The 23,165-nt window shown below is 36.7% G+C and overlaps 1 protein-coding gene across 1 annotated transcript in view; it reads right to left on the minus strand.

Annotated features, from left to right (window-relative positions):
* Positions 1-17,850: 17,850 nt before the first annotated feature.
* Positions 17,851-23,165, minus strand: part of QRFPR (pyroglutamylated RFamide peptide receptor) — a 57,065-nt gene continuing 51,750 nt past the window's right edge. Inside the window, exons 5-6 of the mRNA XM_015139153.3 lie at positions 20,961-21,058; positions 17,851-20,252 (exon numbers count right to left, since the gene is read on the minus strand). Of these exons, the coding sequence (XP_014994639.2) occupies positions 19,852-20,252; positions 20,961-21,058 (499 nt within the window). The 3' untranslated portion in view covers positions 17,851-19,851. The remainder of the gene's footprint in view (positions 20,253-20,960; positions 21,059-23,165) is intronic.

Below are 23,165 nucleotides of genomic sequence, written 5' to 3' on the forward strand. Positions count from 1 at the left end.
CTCACATCAGTTAGAATGGCAATCATTAAAAAATCAGGAAACAACAGGTGCTGGAGAGGATGTGGAGAAATAGGAACACTTTTATACTGTTGGTGGGACTCTAAACTAGTTCAACCATTGTGGAAAACAGTGTGGCGATTCCTCAAGGATCTAGAACTAGAAATACCATTTGACCCAGCCATCCCATTACTGGGTATATACCCAAAGGATTATAAGTCATGCTGCTATAAAGACACATGCACAGGTATGTTTATTGTGGCACTATTCACAATAGCAAAGACTTGGAATCAACCCAAATGTCCATCTATGACGGACTGGATTAAGAAAATGTGGCACATATACACCATGGAATACTATACAGCCATAAAAAAGGATGAGTTCATGTCCTTTGTGGGGACATGGATGCAGCTGGAAACCATCATTCTCAGCAAACTATTGCAAGAACAGATAACCTAATTCCTCATGTTCTCACTCACAGGTGGGAAATGAACAATGAGATCATTTGGGCACAGGAAGGGGAACATCACACACCAGTCTGTATTGTGGGGAGGGGGTAGGGGGGAGGGATAGCATTAGGAGATATACCTAATATAAATGACGAGTTAATGGGTGCAGCACACCAACATGGCACATGTATGCATATGTAACAAACCTGCACATTGCGCACATGTACCCTAGAACTTAAAGTATAATTTAAAAAATAAAAATAACATATGCTTTTTGACAATTATTTTCAATGATATATAAAGTATGAAAATATGAGGTGTAGTTGATATAATAAAGCCAACCTTGACATCAGTATAAAAAAAGCTAGAACTCCTTTCATTGTTTCAGTTCTATGCTTATAATTTGTACAGTTTTCTCTATGTATGTTATACTCCAAAAAAAGTTTGCAATAAAAAATGCAAACTGCAAAGAGATTTTATTAAGATAAACCTGGGACACAATGAGGTGGATTAAGCTAGAGACAAATATATTCCAGAAAAGAATGGGCAATGAATATAGAGTAGGTATTCAGGTAGAATGAAGAGAACAAGAAAAAGATTTACATAGTTGTGTTTTGGAAGTCTCGGCACAGAGTATTTTTTTTCAAATCCAAGAACGTTTTATTATGCACCATAATACAAATGGATTTAAGTCAAAAGAGAAAAATGCACAATTGTTGGAAATTACCCTTCAGTCAGGGTTCTCAAGTTGGCTGTTTAACCCACTGATTTAAGTAAAGATTATAGTTTTTTCCCCTTTGTCGTATAGTGTATTTCTTTTCTTTTTGTCTTCAAATAAATATTTATTTTTATAATATAATATCACCATAGTTCAAACATTTTAAATGTAGATATTCTTTCAAACACTTGGAAAACATTAGTACTTTTTATCTCAGAAATAGGCAGTGATGGTGTAGAGAGGGAGTTGAAGTGATTTTTAAATCGAAGATCAAAACATGCAAATACTAGCAGTCATATAACATGGGTTCTATGAAGAAGAATATAATAGAAAGTCTGTAAAAACGTAAAAGTTGAAATAAATAAGAAACATATTTTAAATGTCTCAGAGTCAGATATTTTCATCCAAAAAGAAAATTACTCTCAAAGTTCGTTTACATTTCTAAGTGGCTCAAGTCATAGTGACTAAAATAAATTTTAATTTTAAAATTAGTAAATCTGAGTGTGCCCAAGCAGTATTGTCTTGAAATGAATAAAACTAGGGTGGTGTCAAAACCTGGATTCTGCTGGTAAAGACAGTCTTGGAGGCCGGGCACAGTGGCTCATGCCTGTAATCCCAGCACTTTGGGAGACCTAGGCGGGCAGATCATTTGAGGTCAGAAGTTCAAGACCAGCCTGACCAACATGGTGAAAACCCATCTCTACTAAAAATGCAAAAATTTGCTGAGTGTGGCTGTGGGTGCAATCCCAGCTACTTGGGAGGCTGAGGCAGGAGAATCACTTGAAACGGGAGGTGGAGGTTGCAGTGAGCTGAGATTGCCCCACTGCACTGCAGCCTGGGCAACAGAGCGAGATTCATCTAAAAAAAAAACCACACAAACAAACAAACAAACAAAAAACTGTCATGGAAAGCATTTGGCTTTTCCATGGTAACTGTAGGAGAGGTCCCAGGGCTGGCTTCCTCATTCTCCAGTGTTGAACAGTGGAACATGGGATATCCATTCTCCTGGCATGGATCACGGCAGAAGTGATCTGGTCCTGGAGCCAGCAGTGGGGATTGGCTTTCAATTTCCCACTCATCAGTGTTGGATACTAACTAGCTGGAATAATTTTTTTAAAAGCCTGTTTTGCTAGAACACACTGGGCTAGAGTCTATGTGTCCTGTTGAAGCAAACTGAACCCTAACTAATGCAGGATGATAGAGCAAAAATTGTTTGAGGAAGAATTGTATCCCATTTTCAGAGATCGAGTATAAAATCAACAATCATGTGCTTTGAATGTCTGAGTAGACTCTTGCCTATTGCTGAGAAATGGAAGAAAATATTACTGCATTTAGTTCTATATGTCTATGTAGTAGAATGGCCATTACTCTGAATTTGCAGCGATAAATAAATAAATAAAGCATAATGAGGGAATACTATAAACAATTGTATATAGCATACAACAAGTCAGATAACTTAGATGGAATTAACAAATTCCTAGAAAGACACAAACTACTGAAACTAGCTCAAGAAGAAATAAAAAATCTGAGTAGATATCAAAAAAGTTCCACAAAAAAAGCTCAGGCCCAGATGACATCATGGGTGAATACTACTAAATAATGCAATTTATGAGACCAGTATTACTCTGGCATCAAAGCCAGTCAAAAATATCACAAAAAATGAAACTATAGACCAATATTCCTTATGAATACAGATGCAAACATCTTCAACACAATACCAGAAAACTGAATCCAGCAGCATACAAGGATTGTATAACAAGACCAAGTGGGATTTATCCCAGGAGTGCAAGATTCGTACAACACGTGAAACTTAACCAGTGTAATACATATTAATTAAATAAAGGACAAAAGCCACATGAACATCTCAATAGATGTTATAGAAATATAAGGGAATGTATCCAACCTGATAAAAGACATTTATGAAAAACCCACAGCAAATATGACACTTAGTGGTAAAAGACTGAAAGCTTTCCTCCAAGGTCAGAAACAAGACAAGTTGTTCATTCTTACCACTTCTATTCCACATTGTGCTACAGGTCTAGCCAGGGCAATTAGACAAGAAAAATAAATAAAAGTCATCCAGATTGGAAAGGAGGAAGTAAAACTATCCACAGATGGCATGATATTATATATAGGAAGTTCTAAAGAATTCTTAAAAATCTACAAAAATGTAGCCCAACTTTCAATTCTTTTAGTCAAAAGAGAGTTTATAATTTGCCTCTTTTATCTTTATTTAGTTGTGTGTCTAATCTGTCTTTTAAAAAAATTTTGATGTTCCTGGGAAAATCTAATTCTAATTAAGAAGACATTTAAATCAAACCTGTATGAGGTATAAATTTTCATAACAGCAGATATAAATAGATACTGGCAGCAGGAGTAACGAGTGATTCCATGTTTAAAAACTTCCCACCAGCCTGGTACAAAGGGCACTCCATGGTTAGATTTACTTGTATTAATTTTTAAATGTAATTAAAGTCAAACAATATAGTATGCTTTACTTCTTTGAGTTTTAAGTTTTAAACATTTAACCACCACCATCTTATTGAACCTTTATATTATAACCTCATTCTATACATAAAAAATGTAAGATTCAAATAGATGAAGTGACTTGCCCTAGCCAATTCAGCAAACAAGCGACAGAGGTGGGAACATGAACCGAGGATATGCCCTTAGCCAGTGTTATATCCACTACTCCATGAATGACTAAATAGGGAATGGGAGGGGTACAGGGAAAGTATTCCAGGCCATTGTGAACATCCCTCCACCCAGATTAGCAAGTTCTGCCTTCTTGGAATAAGTGCCCAAATAATTATCATCCCTGGATAAAGCCTTGGTGATAACCAGTGAATTAATCAGGGCTTCTTCATTCTTCAGTGTTTCCCACACACCATGTTGGACAACAGTGTTCATACTCTAAACCAGACCTTTTGTTAATCTCCTTTTCCATCTTCCCACTCTCACTACAAATGTTTCATTAACGGAGGCCTTCCATCCAAATTTTCAAGAACTTCATGATAAAGAGATATAAAATGTTAGACAAGTTGAGAACTTATTAAAAGTTCTCAAAAGCAATGATTCAAGATCACAGTTTATGTGTATGTGATCCTACACATATATATCTTGTTTTCCTACACATTCTTTAACAAAGCTTTAGTAAGTATTGCGTGGACTTTAGAGCTGCTGTATTTCCACTGAGCTATATGACTCACATTATTTATAAATACAGAATGAGGATAAACTCAGTGACCCTTGTGGAAAAAATTAGGATACATATCAATTCAAATCAACAAATGTTGTACCACTATGGTGTACAAAGCACTGTGCTGTTTTGTATCTCTGTCTCTCATAGGCATATATGAATATACCTGTACTCTTTTCCCTCAAAGATTAGTTGTCAAGGTAAGACATAAATGCAACTAACTAAATATTGAGCATAAAATAATTAAATAGCATTTTCCTAAGCCATTTGGCAAGGAAAATATTTGATGCTTTTACCAATATATTCAGTTGGCTTTTTGGGATCTCTTGGGAATTTCAATGTTCCTGTAGTGAACCGTGATCTAGGACCAGCTTGCTTTTTCTCCCTGCTGTGCCTCACTTTGTCAGTAGAAGCCTTACTGTTGTCACCAGTTGGCAGTATTCATAAGATGGCTGCATCAACACTTACCTAGAGTCCAGCAGGAAGGTGAAAACTTTTCTATCCCAAAGGTGGCAAAAACATCCTGAGACTAATTTTCGTTGGCCAGAATTGGGCCATGTATTTAACCCTAGACTAATCACTATGTCTTACACTAATCATGGAAGATTCCTGGAGCTGGGAGCAGGGACACTTCTAGTCAAACACTATGGTCTAAGTTGGGGAAGGGGTGATTTTCAGAAGGAAATTTTTTACCATAAAAAGGATAGACATTATCAGTATGTTACAAAATAACAAACCTCAATTGCCCACTACAGACCTTTAATGCCTTCCAATTATTGCTGAAAGGCATTGAAGGTCTGATTTCTACAGAAAAGCTTGCAGAAATAGTGCAGTCAGATAAGAGAAACAAACTGTGGCATATCCAATAGCCTTTTGGTGGTCCAGGTGGCAGTGTTAAGACAGGGCATTAAAATATAGAACTCAATATTTAGAACAAAAAAGATAAAACAAACCCCAAGACCTACTAATAAGGGACTCAGAATCAGATTAGGAAGCTTCAGTGGACAAGACAATGAACCAACAGCAGCAAGGCACAGCACAGAATCTTGTTTCTTTACCCACAATGGATAAGGTTACCGTCAACTAATGAAAATATGATGAATTTCTGAAAAATGCTGCCACATATACTCATGTATTCCTATGTTTATGATTATTCAGATTCTGGTATGCAGAGTAGGCAACATAAGGTCAGTAGCCTATCCACCACTCATTTTAACAGAAATCTGTCTGTATATACACATGCTATAGGAGGACACAAAAACTAACAAGACAACAACAGAAGACAGAGCAGAACTAATCAGTAAAAAGAGCCTTAGGAATTTGGTGAGAAGTCAATTCAGGCCAAGCTCTTCAGGAAGAAACGCAGGCAATGTTGTTGTGTCCTTCACATAGGAATATGACGTAGGAAACATAAAAATATGTATTTTTACTTGCTTTTCTCTCTCCAATAAATAGTAACATCTTGAAGTGATTCAGCTATATATTTTTACCCTACCCCTCTTTTGACATAGTCATGTATTTATGAAAGATGCACTGAGGACAAGGATGTTATCTATAGCCATGGAAACACAAAGCTTTAATCAGTTCTTGAGCAATCTTAGGATCTAACATTTCTCCTCCTGTATTTTGAAAGCCCTAGTGAGTTTACATTCTCAGAGGACCTTATTAACAGCAAGGCCTGGAGTCCCAAGAGTGAAAAACATCTTCCTCTCCTCTATCAGGAGTGATGAGGGTAAGATGGTGTCTAGAGGCCCAGCCACACCAAATTTTCAACGGGGACAGTGATATCAGGCGCCCCTCAATCTCCTCTATTTGCAAAAGTCTGCCCTACCAATGTGTTCTGTGTTACATCTCATACTTACCTCCTACTGTGTCCAGTCCTATTATCCGTGCCTTACAACATAGATTAACCCATCATATCTACTCATTCCTGTCCATATTCGTTCTCATCTTCCCGACTATCTGTCTTTTCCTGTTTTCTCATCATTTTCCCATTATTAAAAACAGAACACCTGTCACATTTTCTGGACAGCACCTCTTATTTCAGTGTTCTTTTTGTGTTCACCTTCTCTGCTGACTATATTTCCCAGACAAGCCCGTTTACTCTTTGATATTGTTAGAAAATGTTATTAAGATCACATACCTTGGTTGACCACTAACTTGTGAAATCTTAATTTAATCTGGCCCAACTGTCCACTCAGAAACTCTCTCAATTATCCTTTATTGACACATTTCCCATAGTTGACTGTTCTGGGCCATTTCTACACAATCTAACTTTCTAAATACTATCCTTACTCACAGTAGATGATGTTGCTTAAAACAATCTTATTTGAATTTCTATAAAATACTCCTTACTACCTCCAGAAATCTTTTTTATACTATTTTCCTTACCGGGAATGTTCTTTCTTCCCCAGATCATTCCAACTCCACAACTGATCTAAATCCTTCAAATTTATCATTTCCTTATTGTCTTCTTGACTGTTCCAGGATCTTCTCTAAGTATTCATGGAAATATTTACAATTCTCATTTACACTTATTCTTTCCTTCCTAGTGTTAATTGTCTTTTAAAATTTTAAAAGAAACATAATAAATATCTTCCATGAAATTTTAAGGAGGATTCCGGTGACATGAAGAGGAAACTGAAAGTTATACCAAAAAACCGAATGGTTTTGTTATAAATAATACAAAACTTTAAATGAAACTATTATAAATTGGGATGAAAGACAGAGTGGATACAAAAAAAAAAATTACTGAGCAAGAATATTGTATTTCAAAACTCTCCCAGAAGAGAGAAAATTAAAATTCTCCAGCGTTTTTGATTTCATATATCTATACCCATACATACAAACACAAAATAAAACAAAAAAGTAATAAAATAAAAAAAGAAACTTTCTCAGAAAAACATTTAAAAAGATTTTTAAAAATTAATGAAAAACTAAGTAAAATGGAGAAAATATCAAGCCTGTTTAATTAAAATTTCAGAAGGAAAAATAAGATAATTAGAGGGAAGAAATATTTGAATAAATGGTAAAAACTTTCCAAAAATAAAAATCAGAAATCTCAGACTACGAGTTCTTACAGAGGTCCAAAGGGGCCAAAAGACCAACAGCACCTAAACACGTTAGTAAGATTTTATAGAATCTGAAAATTCAATACAATTTCTTTAAAAAAGCCAATGTCATTTTCCACAGAAATACAAAACACAATCCTAAAATTTGTATGGACTCAGAAAAAACTCAGAATATCCAAAGTAATCTTGAGCAAAAAGAACAAAGTTGCAGGCATCACACTCCCTAATTTCAAAATACATTACAAACTACTATAATCAAAACAGCATGGTACTGGCATAAAAATAAACACATTGACCAATGTAACAGGATAGAAAGCACAGATAATTGACATATTTACTGTCAATTGATTTTCAACAAATATGCCAAGAGCACATGATAAGAAAAAGACAATCTCTTGAATAAATGGTGTTGGGAAAACTGAATATCAATATGCAGAAGAATGAAATTGGTCCCTTATCTCACACCATATACATAAATCAACTCAAAATGGATAAAATACTTCAGTGTAAGACATGAAACTGTAAAGCTACTAGAAGAAAACAGGGGAAAAGCTCCATGGTATGTCTGGGCAATATTTCTTTTTTCTTTTTTCTTCTTCTTTTTTTTTATTTCCTGGGCTTAGCTCAGCTGAAGAGGCAATGAGTCCTTGGATAGGACTCTAAAAGCACAGGCAGCAAAAGCAAATATCAACAAATGGGATTGCATCAAGCTAAGAAGCTTCTGCAAAGTAAAGGAAACAATTAACAGTGAAGAGACAACCCACAAATTGGGAGAATACATTTATAAACCATACATTTGATAAGAGGCTAGTAAAAAATATATACTGGATACAACTCAACAGTAAGAAAACAAACAACTTGATTAAAAATGGTCAAAGAATCTGAACAGACATTTTTCAAAAGATAGGATACAAATGGTCAGCAGATATACTAAAAAATTCTCAACATCTTTAATCATCAGGGAAATGCAAATTAAAACTACAGTGAGAATGTCAGAATGACTATTATCAAAAGACAAAAGTATTGGTGAGGATGTGGGGAAAAGGGAACCTTATACACTGTTGGTGGAAATGTAAATTAGTACAGCCATTTTGGAAAATAGTATGGAGGTTCCTAAGAAAATTAAAAGTACTACCATATAATCCAGCAATCTTACTACCTGGAATGGAATATGTCCAGTATGTTGATGAGACATCTGCACTTCCAAATTCATTTCAGCATTATAGTCACAATAGTTAAGATATGGAAGCAACCTAAGTGTCTGTCAACAGAGAAATGGATAAAACAAAAATGGTGTGTATATATATGTGCAATGGAATACTATACAACCTTTAAAAAGGACATTTTGTCATTCACAACAACATAGATGGGACTGGAGAACACTGTGCTAAGTGAAATAAGCCAGGCACAGAAAGAGAAATGCTGCATGATTTTACTTATATGTGGAATCTAAAAAGTTGATGTCATAGAAACAGAGAGTGAAAGGGGGTTACCAAAGGCTGGTGAAGAGGGAGAGTGATGAGGAAATGAAAATGTTAATCAAAGGGTAGAAAATCTCAGTTACACAAAAGGAATAAATTTTTATGATTTATTTCACTGCATGGTGACAACAGTTAATAGTAATGTACTGAATACAGTAATCCCCCCTTATCTGTTATTTTGTCTTCTAGTTTCAGTTACTGTGGTCTGAAAACATTAAAGAAAACAACCAGATGAAAAGAATTCATAAGTTTGAAATTGTTCCATTTAAATGTATGTATACATTTATTTATAATTGTTTTGTTTTATTAATATTTGTTAATCTCTTGCTCTGCCTAATTTATAAATTAAGCTTCATCATAGGTACATATCTATATATATATATGTGTGTGTGTGTGTGTGTGTGTGTGTAAGAAAAAGCATGATATATATATAGGGTTTGGTACTATCTATGGTTTTAGGAATCCACTGGGAGCCTTGGAATGTATCCCCCATGGATAAGGGAGGACTACAGTATTTCAAATTTGCTTTAAAAATAGATTTTTAACACTCTTACCACCAAAAATAAATTGGTGAGGTGATGGATATGTTAATCAGCTTTATTTAATCTTTCTACAAAGTATACATCTTACCCCATAAATATACACAATTATTATTTATCAGTTAAAAATAAATAAATCAGAAAAAAATGTGGAATCTAAGACAAACACCAAGTTTTAAAAGATATCAAAGAGAAAGAAGATATCTCAGACTGACCTCAGAACTCTAAATAGACATGTTGGTATCAAAAAGACAAAACATCACAGATTTAGATGTATTGAAGGAAATAAAACTTATATATATATATTTTTTTTTTTTGAGACAGAGTCTCGCTCTGTCACCCAGGCTGAAAACTTATACTTTTATATGCAACTAAACCACCATGGAAATATGAGGGGATAACTAACCATAATTAACATACGTTCAGGCACACATGCACTGGATATTTTCTGTTTGCCCACCTATTCTGCACCACTGTGCTCCATGTCTGAATCAAGGAGCACCTTTGTCTTTTGCTTGTGTTTGAGGAATGAAGACTGCTAGCAGATCAGAGGGAGGAAGGAGTTAGGTCAGCATATTTATGTTTATGACACTCTCCATGAGGGGCAGCAAAGGCTGGTGGCATTCTTCTACCCAGGACATTAGTGCTTACAGGCAGTTCTTTCCATACAACTCTCTCTCTCTCTGTCTCTCTCTTTTTTTCCTCCTTCTCCTCCTCCTTTTCTTTCTTTTCCATCTTCTTCTTGCCTCCCATTAAGGCCCAGGGGTGGAAAGGGTGCTTTGTTGTTATTAGCAGCTAGGTGCACTAATCCTTTTGTTTTTCTGTATCCTGCTCAAGCCCTTGTAAGGAGTCCCTTTATTTATCTCTCTTCAAATTACTCAGTTTGAATGTGTCGTCTGTTTCTGGACAGCACCGTGAATGATAAACATAGCCTCAAGAGGTTTATCATGTAAGCATACATTAGGAAACACTTTTGAAGAAAGTTTTGTGACGGCTTCCATTAAACATATGGGCCATAAGGATGAGTAAATAATCTATTTTTAATTTCAACAATCTATTTTCAATTTCTAAAAGCTTTATTAATCCAATTCTTCCTTTTTGTAGCATGCTTTATTTATGGTTTTATAAAGGGAATATCTTATTAAATCTCTATAAGAATACCAAACAATTCCTTTCTAATTTTTTGTCACCTTGAATTATTTGATTATTCAGTTAGTTTTCTGTCTCTTTATCTTAATTTTTTTCTTTCATTTTTCAGGGTTTTCTAAAATATCAATGATCCTTTAAGAGTGCAGAAATGTACATAGGTTGAGGGTGGCGAGTGGCTGGCTTTGATTTAGGGTTATTGTGAATCTGATCATCACACTTGGGCACTACAGTGTTCCAGAATACCGAGGTGTCTGCCAATATCTCCCCAGACTCGTTTAATTTCCTTCAAGAATAAATGTATGTGTATGTTTGGGGTGGGAATGTTAAGCTGTGAGGAATAAACACCTTCCGGGTAACCATTCTATTTATGGCAGATGATGGACTAGACCATGATGTTTAACTCTTTTGGAGACGTATCGTTAATTAATTCTTCCACTACTGTGGTCTGCTCTGGGCAGAATCTGTGACTTTCTCTATTTTTCTTCATGATTTCAATGCTATAATCAACATCTAGGTTTTATCAGGATATTTATTGAAAATTCGTATTCACTGTGGCTATCCTCTCTTTTTCATCATGTTTGTGGGTCTGTACATTTGCTATTCCTTTAATATCATTTTGATAGGATCTCAGTAGGGAGGAGAAATAAATATGTTTACATAGTCTGCTATTTTAAGTAAGAAATCATTCCTTAATTATTTTTGAAGTCACTCAGGCTGTTGGAGTTTAGAGAACATCTGTTACACTTGAAACGCCTCCTCCTTACAGACAAGAGATATAACTGGGTGCTTCTCAGATGTTCCTTTTCCTTGAAACTCCTTCATTAAAAAAATCACCTTTGCCAGTTCATTAACTATTAATTTTAAAAATAGTTTATTTTTATATAAGTTTTCTTAATGGTTTTGTAAACATGGCAGCAGCCAAGGATTCTGGTGTAGTGACAGAAACCATAGGACTCAGAACAGGGGAATTCATTTACTTCTGTCCTCTGGTAATTCTGATGATTCAAATAGGGTCATTTTATGTCATCTTATTTCATTTGCTTTTAAGTTTTTTTTCTTTTTTAGATACATCATAATCTCAGTTCTAGAAAACAAAAATTTCTGTGACCAAAGGCAGAAAGGGGCCTGAGATTTAAGCCACTGAGGCCATGTCTGTTTTTAAAGCTATGAATTACCTGTTTTTTATAATTTTTGCCAGTCAACCCTTTTCAATCTGTTCTAGTTCAGAGTAGAAAGAATTTTCTTGATCTGGAGTTCGAAAGAGGCTGTCTAGGTCTGACCACAGCAGGAGCTCCAAAAATATCTGTTGAATGAGTCAATGAGAACAACATACTATCAGTTTACACTTTTTAATGGATGGGTATGGTGTTTGTTTTTTAACATGTAAAGGACCCCTGTACTCTCTGTAAAACCGACAAATATGACATTTGAAAAGTAGGTGAACTGCTTTTTTTTTTTGCTTTTTTTTTTTTTTTAATTATACTTTAAGTTCTAGGGTACATGTGGATAATGTGCAGGTTTGTTACATATGTATACCTGTGCCATGTTGGCATGCTGCACCCATCAACTCGTCATTTACATCAGGTATAACTCCCAATGCAATCCCTCCCCCCTACCCCCTCCCCGTGATAGGCCCCGGTGTGTGATGTTCCCCTTCCCGAGTCCAAGTGATCTCATTGTTCAGTTCCCACCTATGAGTGAGAACATGCGGTGTTTGGTTTTCTGTTCTTGTGATAGTTTGCTGAGAATGATGGTTTCCAGCTGCATCCATGTCCCTACAAAGGACACAAACTCATCCTTTTTTATGGCTGCATAGTATTCCATGGTGTATATGTGCCACATTTTCTTAATCCAGTCTGTCACTGATGGACATTTGGGTAGATTCCAAGTCTTTGCTATTGTGAATAGTGCCTCAATAAACATACGTGTGCACGTGTCTTTAGAGCAGCATGACTTACAATCCTTTGGGTGTATCCCCAGTAATGGGATGGCTGGGTCAAATGGTATTTCTAGTTCTAGAACCTTGAGGAATCGCCACACTGTTTTCTGTAATGGTTGAACTAGTTTACAGTCCCACCAACAGTGTAAAAGTGTTCCTATTTCTCCACATCCTCTCCAGCACCTGTTGTTTCCTGATTTTTTAATGAATGCCATTCTAACTGGTGTGAGATGGTATCTCATTGTGGTTTTGATTTGCATTTCTCTGATGGCCAGTGATGATGAGCATTTTTTCATGTGTCTGTTGGCTGTATGAATGTCTTCTTTTGAGAAGTGTCTGTTCATATCCTTTGCCCACTTTTCGATGGGGTTGTTTGTTTTTTTTCTTGTAAATTTGTTTGAGTTCTTTGTAGGTTCTGGATATTAGCCCTTTGTCAGATGAGTAGATTGCAAAAATTTTCTCCCATTCTGTAGGTTGCCTATTCACTCTCATGGTAGTTTATTTTGCTGTGCAGAAGCTCTTTATTTTATTTAGATCCCATTTGTCAATTTTGGCTTTTGTTGCCGTTGCTTTTGGTGTTTTAGACATGAAGTCCTTGCCCATGTGAACTGCTTTTTTACTCTACTAATAGCAAAAACTTTTTAAACATTGTATTTAAAGAGCATGCTAGTCTTACAGATAATTGAATTAAATGGCTTCAGGTTAAACTTTAGGGCAGTAAAGCAGAAAATCATCATAAGCCTACTTTGGCAAGCTGAGAATGTAAAAATAACTCTTTATGGAGTGATAAATAAAGGAATTTTATTTTTATAGACTATATGGGCGTGGAGTAGACCAGGTTAAGCATTAGGGGTAACTTTCTGAATGTGTAGTTTTCACCTTTTATTAGCAAGACTTCACCTGCCACACATGGCAATAAACATTCCTTGAAAATATAGATCATATGAGAATGTAAGATCATTTATTTGGTTACTCCTCTACTGGCAGTCACTCAGAATTTTTCCTATTGTTGAATTATTGTTCTTTTTTTTTTTTTTTTTTTTTTTTTGAGACCGAGTCTGGCTCTGTCTCCCAGGCTGGAGTGCAGTGGCGCGATCTCGGCTCACTGCAAGCCCCGCCTCCCGGGTTCACGCCATTCTCCTGCCTCAGCCTCCTGAGTAGCTGGGACTACAGAAGCCTGCCACCGCGCCCGGCTAATTTTTTGTATTTTTAGTAGAGACGGGGTTTCACCGTGGTCTCGATCTCCTGGCCTTGTGATCCGCCCGCCTCGGCTTCCCAAAGTGCTGGGATTACAGGCGTGAGCCACCGCGCCCGGCGAATTATTGTTTCTATTATGAAAAACAGAACACATAGTTTTCAACAATTTATTCAACACATTTAGAGGACTTTTGATAATGCATTCTTTGAAAACTTCCCGATTGCTAAAAGATAAGAAAGAACATAATGATAAAATGGCCAATCATAAAGGAAGATCTGAGAATCCTATGTGTACATGTACCTGATAACATAGACTTAACACACCAGCAAAAGCTGGCATCTTTAAAAGGAGAAATAAGCCAATATAAGGCATAGTGGAAGACTCTAAAACACCTCTCTCAGTCACTGACAATCCAGGCAAACATGGGACCACAGGTGCAGGAGTGCTGAGTGATGTGGATCTATGTGCCACCTGTCTGTGCACTTTATCTGTGCGCTCCTGATCTGTGTGATTCTGGATATACTATTTCCATTTTATTATGAATTAATTATTTCTGAGACTGCCCATGCTTAACACTTGTTGGGTAAGACAGCACCCAACACATGGTAAGAAATCTTGGCCACATAGTCACTGAATACTTATATATACACGCATATGCGTGTATATATGTATGTATATACACACACACACACACACTATATATATATATATATATATATTCATAGTATCAGATACAAGTAGTATAATGTCATAGAGGACCAATATGATCTTCTGTGGAATATCCAGACACTTCATGTCCCTTTGGTCTATCCTGTAAAGGAACAGACAGATAAACATAATTTTTGTTAAGACAATAGAAAATACATTGTTGTTTATTCCATGTGGATGTAGAAGATTCCTGCTTATTCTCCTTCCTAACAGACATTGAAAACAAAGCATTGGCCTGATGAATAGCTACATATAGTGTGCTAGACGCTGTGGTAATCTGCTCCCGTAAAGATACCACATTCAGCACAGCACAGCACTTGGGGCTACTACTTGTTTGTGGCAGTCTACGTCATGTATTACAATCCATTTAAGTTTTGCAGGAATCTATCATATTAGTGAATCAAATGAAGATATGATGGGCATATATGCACTATCATTTAAATCTCAGAATCTATCATATTAGTGAAACAAATGAAGATATGATGGGTATATATGCAGTATCATTTAAATCTCTGAGTGCAGCACCAATCTCTGTTGTTCACCTGGGGCCAAAATATTATTTTTAATTTACTCTCTTGAGTGGTGGTGGTGGGTAGGGCAATTTTAAAAGCCTCCATTAGGCTTTTCCTACTATAGATACTCTTCTTCTTCGGGTCAAGGAATCAGTATGAAGAGTTGGCATTTTTACATTGCGAAATGGAATTCCTTCATGAAATGTACTTTAAAAAATCAAACTATAACTTGTATACAATAAATTCATCCTTTTAATGAATGCAATTTAATCAATTGGACAAATGTTTAAACCCAAGTAACCATTACTAAAATTAAGAGATAACACATTTCTGTCATCCAAAAAAGTCACTCTCTTGCATTCAATTGGCTAAACTTAACTACTAGCCCATGGCAACCCCTCCCCGTTTTTCATTCCTGCAGCTTTGTCTTCTCTGGAATTTCATGTAAATGGAATCATAGAGCATATAGGTTTTTTTTGGCTGGCTTCTTTCACTCAGCAGAATACTTTTGAGGTTGATCCTTGTTGTCCCATGTATCAACAATTAATTCTTTTTTGTTGGTAAGTCATATTCAATTGGATTGCTTTTCCACAATTTGTTTATCCATTCACCAGCTGATAGACATTCGGATTGTTTCCAGTTTTTAGTGATTATGAATTAAGCTGCTATGAATATTCATATGTTTTAATTCCTCTTGAGAAAATATCCAGGAATTGATTTTTTTTTTTTTTTTTAGACAGAGTCTCGCTCTGTTGCCAGGCTGGAGTGCAGTGGCGCGGTCTTGGCTCACTGCAATCTCTGCCTCCCAAGTTCAAGTGATTCTCTTGCCTCAGCTCCAGAGTAGCTGGGACTACAGGTGCCCACCACTACGCCTGGCAAATTTTTATATTTTTAGTAGAGACAGGGTTTCACCATGTTGGCCAGGATGGTCTTGATCTCCTGACCTTGTGATCTACCCACCTCGGCCTCTCAAAGTGCTGGGATTAGAGGCGTGAGCCACCGTGCCCGGCCAGGAATGGAATTTCTGGGTTGTAGAACAACTGTTCAATTTATTAGCCAATTGTCTCCCAAATAACTGTGTCATTTTATATTCCCACCAGCCATGGGAATTCCAGTTGCTCAACGTCCTTGCCAATACTTTTTAACTTCAATTATTCTAGGGAGTCTGTAGCGCCATCTTACTGTTGTTTTGTTTTGCCATTTGTAGTGACTATTGATGTTGAGCAGCTTTTCATATGCTTATTGATTTGTGTTTCTTTTTAGGTAAAATGTTTGTTCAAATAATTTGCCAATTTTATTACTGAGTTGTGAGAATTCTTTATAAATAATGGATATGTGGTCTTTACCAGATGTGTTTTGCACATATTTTCTTATAATCTGTGGCTTGTCCTTTCATTTTTATAGCATTACCTTTCAAATAGCAGAAGCTATTCATTTTGACAAAGTTAATTTTATCAATTTCCTTTTATGCTTCCTGCTTTTAGTGCCTTATGAAATCTTTGCCTAATTTAGGGTACCAGGATTTTCTTCTATTTTATTCTAGAGGTTTTGCAGATTTAGCTCTTTTGTTTAAGTATACGGTGCATTATGAGTTAATTTTTGTATGTAGTATAAGAATCAAAGTCCTATTTTTGGTCCTTGAATATCCAATTGTTCCAGAACCTTTTGTTTTAAGGTTGTCATTCCCCCCATTGAATTATGCTGCTACCTCAGCCAAAACAAGTTGATTATATATTTGTGCCTTTTCTTCTGGTATCTTTATTATTTTGCATTTAGCTAAGTATCTATCCTTAAGCCAATGACACATTTTCTTGTTATTTTGATTTATTGTAAGCCTTCAAGTAACATAGCATAGGGCCTGAAACTGGGTTTCTCTTTTTAAAATGATCTTGGAACTAGCAATTAATCTTTAATCAAACTAGTATGTATAACACTGGTGTTCTGAACCATACCAAACTATGGCAAAAAAAAGGACATATCCTTCATAGTATAATCAAAGGGGACATGAACTATGAATATTCCTCAGAAGGTCATATCTATTTACAGAGTGGAGAAAAGATACTGATCTCTTTTTGGCACAGTGATCCATAATGAAATAAAAGGCTTAGAGGTCTGAGCAGTGAAACGTATTTTTTACTGCTTTCACAAATGTTTTACCTAAATGCTAATAGATGAAAAGCTAGTTTTCCGTACCACTCCCAACCCTACCTCCTGGATCCAACAAAACCTTTTCAATTTTCACTCCAAGCACCAGGTAAAGGAAAACCAGATGGATAAAATGAGTGACAGGCAGTCTGTGGCAGAGACAAAAGGTGAAAAAGGCAGATGGCTGAGTAGAAGACAAAGGAAATAAAGACTCAAGGGACTGTGAAGTCAGAGAAAAGAGAACAAAAGGCAGTAGTCAGGTTCGTTTTGTAAATCCAGGGTGAACTCTCTATGGACTCACAGGCTATGTTATATCAGTGTCTGGACTCAACGTCCAGATGAGACTCACAGCTTCTTTGGCTAATAGTAGGACATTTTCAGGAACAGATTGGACCACATTTACCTTTTGAAGCTTCATAACAGAGCAAAGGGATTATATGTTTAAACGACAAAAAAGGTGTGCTATTACTGCTACTGTTTCTAAAACAGCTTTAATGCAATGTGAGCAAATTTTTTTTAAAAGGCTTTCATAAGATGTCTGGAAATTTTACAGTAAATATTTATGTTATTACCTTATATCTAAATATTTAGGAATTATAAGAAACTTCTAACCTTAATAATTACATGGTCAATAACAGTGCAGATTTATCTGTTTTTCATTAAGTCATATTTAGACCATGTATACACCAAATGTAGAAAGAATTATATGAATACTTACCAACTGAGTAAGGATAACCAAAATCAGTGAATCCAATTCATTTTTAATGGTTTAATGTTTAATGATAATCATTGTTTTGCCATAGGGTAACTAGATATGACAGGCAGTTTATATAAATAACCCATAGTCCACTTCAGTAGAAACTAAATAATCAGTCTCTCTCTTTTCTCTTTGTGAATTTTGCAGTGTCATATTGACGATTTTTCATAATACTGTACATTGTTTCATCTTTGTCTTTTTCATGCATGCTTCACTGACACATATAAAATTAAATGTCTGTATCTTGAAGATCCCAACAGTTAGTTCCTTTGTTACCAAATCTTAAAGCTTTTACCTGTAAAATGTCCTATAAGCTCTTAAGCTTCTCTTCCTATTACCTAGCTGGGAGAATAAGTGCTGGAAAACTGGAAATGGAATAAACACTTTGGCTGTGAGGTTGATGCTGGACTTTGGGAATCTTAGCTGTTGAAAGCAAAATGACAGGGTGCTGTGATGGTGGCCTCTGTATCCATGACATTTGGGAACCAGAGAGAAGATTGAAGAGACAAGGATTGCACTTAAGGGAGGTTGGGGTAAGGAATATGGGTGGGGGACTCTATTGTTCTTCTTGACCCAGTTCTTGAGGGTCAGCCTTGGGCACAGTACAATTTCATGGGCTTGGAGTTGATTCACACCCTCATCTACTAACTACACAGAAAATTCCTTTTATATAAGAAATCCCATCAGTGAAAATAAGGGGCTTAAAAAGATAACCATATGAGATAGTTTTGTCTAAATATATCACAGAAATGAGGCTCCCCAAACTTTCTTCTTTTGATTAGAGAAACCAGTTACAACACAGGCATGAGGGGAAAGTTGGGCAGGGGTCGGGGAGAGTCTCAGAAAGGAAAAGAGAACATAAAGGGGAGATGTGAGACATAGGGAGCTTATGCATCAGAGCTTGAGGCTGTTTAGAGTACAAAGGGCTTGTCTGCTCATGTCTCATTTTGTTCTGGCAGCAACTCCGTGAAGTGGAGCGGGTATCATCTCCAGTTTACAGAGGAAAACATGAAGGCTTAAAAAGGCGATGTGACTTGCCAGTCATACAGCAAGGCAGCAAGGTAACTGGCAGAACCATACAAAGCTCCAGTACAGGCATCTTCCTCTAAGTCTCATTCATCCGTCACTTGGCTGCTTCTCCCTCTGCTTTAATTTTATGATTGTGGCACAGACCTCATGTGAAAGAGACTGTATTACCTAATTTCAACAGTGCAATAAAAATCACATTACAGCACTGAACTATTAACTTAATTTTCAAGGAAGAAGACGTTATTTTAAGTGATTTTCTTATTCAGTCTAGCAATACATAGTCACATTACGGTGGGAGAAAAACTGCGTGGGAGAAAAACTGTTAGCTAAGAACACTGATTTCTGTACAAGATTTTTAAAAATCTACTGAAATAATATTAAAAGTATGGTTCACACATTTTTCAAAAAAGATTTTTTGAGATGGGGAGTCTCGCTCTTTTGCCCAGGTTGGAGCGCAGTGGCACAATCTCGGCTCACTGCAAGCCCCGCCTTCCAGGTTCACTCCGTTCTCCCACCTCAGCCTCCCGAGTAGCTGGGAATACAGGCGCCCGCCACCACGCCTGGCTAATTTTTTGTATTTTTAGTAGAGACGAGGTTTCACCATGTTAGCCAGGATGGTTTTGATCTCCTGACCTTGTGATCCATCAGCCTCGGTCTCCCAAAGAGCTGGGATTACAAGTGTGAGACACCACACCTGGCCTTCCATGTCACTTTTGTAAGGCTAGTCAAGTGAAGCAGTGGAAGTGAGAAGGAACACAGAAATCTGTTGAGTGGTTGTGATCAATTGGTTGTAAACATCATTGCACTTGGACCAACCTCGTGTCATTTTTTAACGGAAATGTGATTTGTTTTCTTCTTGTCATCATCTTAAGAATAAAAAAAGTATTTGACCTTTGCTCAAAATAATTTTCTCTTTGGGCTACAATCTGAAGGGCATTAATTATGAAGATATTGTTATAATTAATGCCCACTGTCTAAAGTAGAATTCTCAGCCAGTTCAGACCTAAAGAGAGCAAGATGTCGTTTGAGCTTTTTTATCTCCTTTGTCTGCTCACACAATTTGACTTCAATGTTGCCATCACTGAACGTTTCTCCTTTGGTTTCCTCCACTGGATTCTCTCTGAGGGAAAACTTTGCTTTCTTCTGCATCATGGTAATTCCTGAATTTCCATGCCTTTGTGCTGGAGAGAAGGTTTTGTTTACTATGCAATAACAAACTGCAGACAAAACATTTTTTTTGAAGTTTTCATTCATAAATGCATAGACAATGGGATTACAGATGGAGTTGGAAAATCCAATAATTTGCACGATAGCAAAAATCATCTTGATTGTGACATCATCATATTCCTTTTCAAAATTACCTGAAATAAAGTAATATTTTAGAATGTATATTTATTTTAAGGAGCATAAAATAAAACTTTTGTTTGTCGTCTGTCAAAGACTTACACTTGTACAAGTATCTAAAGGTGTGAAAAATTCTCAAGATCGTTTTGGGAGAGGCATCTGATATCTGAATAAAAATAACCTTTGTGATGAGTCTTCACTTAGAGAATCTAGGCTTACAAGCATAGCCTGGTGTCCAGCAAATAGTAGGGGGCTTATAGCAATGCAGCTTGATAACTCCAAGCTTCATGTAAACTGGAAGCAGCAGTAACCCTTCAAATGTTCACTTGCCTTACAGAAACAAAATCATACTGAGAACCATGATAAGTCCTGGGTTATCAGAGAGAATATACTGCAGGTCTAACTATTGAAGTCGGGTTCTAAATGGGAAATGCTCATAGGATGTCACTCCTTTCCCAACGTTTAAATAGCCTAGGGAGAACAGAAGGAGTAACATGGGAGAGGAATCTCAAAGCTTTTGTCTTCTGTAATTATTAAAGATTTAGTCATAGTCATACATGATGACCTACCACATAATTACCTTGTGATCTTGAAGACATGAAAGAAACATGAAATGTTAGGTTTTTGATTATCCAAGTGAACAGCGGCACATTTCAAAGATTCATTGTCTATTCTCACAGGAAATGAATGAGAATGTCTATCAAATGAGAATGACAAGCACTCACTGTATTCAATCATCATATGGACAACATGGAATGGTGCCCAGCACACAGCAAAGAGAGCCACCACTGTCACCATCATAATGACAGCTCGTTTCTTCTTCCTAAACCCACAAGCAAACATTGTATTAGTTAACTTCTCATTGGCAAATGTGCCAGCTTCATTGCAAAGCTATTAAAGTCTAAGCCTAGTTCACTCAAATATAATTTTTAAATTAAGTTTATGATAGGTTATTTGTGAGCTGATTATCCTCTTTTCCTGTTGATATTACCCTCATCTTAATATTTTCCACATCATAAGTGTTCTTTGAATGTCTGCTCATTACGGATCTGGCACTCTGCCAGATGCATGAAATGGATGATGTTATTAATTTTCTCAGTAAGTCATTTGATAGATGCAGAAATCGAGACACACAGAAGGTTAATTAATTTGCGAAGTTGGATAACTAGTAAAGACTGTATCTTGGATGTGAATTTAGGAAGTCCAACTTCTGTTACTTCAATATAAAGCTTTCACTCACTTTAAATTAAAGAGCATTCATGCCTGTGGCAGTAAAATATCAATATTTATAAAATATGGGCCAGGTGCAGTAACTCATGCTTGTAATCCCAGCTCTTTGGGTGGACAAGACAGGTGAATTGTGTGAGTCCAGGAGATCAACACCAGCCTAGGCAACATGGCAAAACCCCATCTCTACCAAAACAAAAAAAAAAAAATATGAAATATGGGAAGTTCCAGGGATACAATTAAAATGAATATCTATATGATATATCTTGTTTTTTTTTTTTTTTTTTTTTTAGACAGGTTCTTACTCTTTTGCCCAGGCTGTAGAGGAGTGGTGCAATCATGGCTCACTGAAACCTTAACCTGGGCTCAAGTGATCCTCCCACCTCAGCCTTCCATGTAGCTGGGACCACAGGTGCATGCCACTACACCCAGCTAACTTTTAAATTTTTTGTAGAGACGGGGTCTCACTTTGTGGCCCAGGCTAGTCTCAAACTCCTGGGCTCAAGCAGTCCTCCAACCTCAGCCTCCTAAAGTGCTGGGATTCCAGGTGTGAGCCACCACACCCGGCCTGATGTATCTTAACAATATGATTAACCAGGGCTTCAAACTAATTTTCTCCGTGACTTCTGTAAAGAGGATTTACATATTCAAGAGCTCTACACATATGCATGGTGCTTTAAGTTTATAAAAACTCATACTCATTATCTTTTATTGTGAATATTATTTTTTTTTTTTTGAGATGGAGTCTTGCTCTGTCACCCAGACTAGAGTGCAGTGGTGTGATCTCGGCTCACTGCAACCTCTGTCTATCAGGTTCAAGCAATTCTCCTGCCTCAGCCTCCCAAGTAGCTGGGATTACAGGCACCCACTACCACGTCCAGCTAATTTTTGTATTTTTAGTAGAGACTGAGTTTTACCATATTGGCCAGGCTGGTCTCGAACTCCTGACCTCAAGTGATCCACCCACCTTGGTCCCCCCAAATTGCTGGGATTACGGGCATGAGCCACTGTGCCTGATCCATTATCTCTTATTTCAACACGATAGCTTTTTCTTTCAAGGAAGTGGGAAGAACCAACTTAACGATAGGTCCCAAGGTGCTGAACAGCCTAGGGGCCCCTGTACATTGAGAAGGGCTTTTTAATTCTAACTGAGCACTAGAGCACACTTGGAGAGATGATAAAATCCCACCAAATCACCAGACTCTTCCATTTAAGGCTTTTTTGCTTTGTTTCTGATAGTCATTCAGTGTAGATTATTAAAAAATGATATGGACTACAAGTATCACAGCAGTAAGTCGTGTTTTAAAATTTCTATTAATGAATAAATTCAGAAAGCAAAGCCCTTAGGTAAAAATAAATAAATAATAATAATTTAAAATAAATAGCATGCTTCGGTTTCCAAAGGATTTTCATACAGATCAATCTCTTGTCTTTTAGCATCATCTTTGGGTGGGATTAAGTAAGGATGGATGTTATTATGCTCCTTGTACATATGAGGGAAGCAGAGCCTTGGGAGTGAGACTGATGTCTATCTTGTGGCTGGTGAGTAATAGAGAGAGTACCCATAGGACCACAGGGTTCTGACACCAGCCCACTGTCTTCCTACCACGTCATATATGTTCTAAATTCCAAGTCAGTTTCTACCTATAGCTGTAACTTCCCAGTTGATTTGTGAGCTGGTAATCTTGTTGTTTCTTTCCGCC

This window comes from Macaca mulatta, chromosome 5 (assembly GCF_049350105.2).
Source record: "Macaca mulatta isolate MMU2019108-1 chromosome 5, T2T-MMU8v2.0, whole genome shotgun sequence".
Taxonomy (NCBI): domain Eukaryota; kingdom Metazoa; phylum Chordata; class Mammalia; order Primates; family Cercopithecidae; genus Macaca; species Macaca mulatta.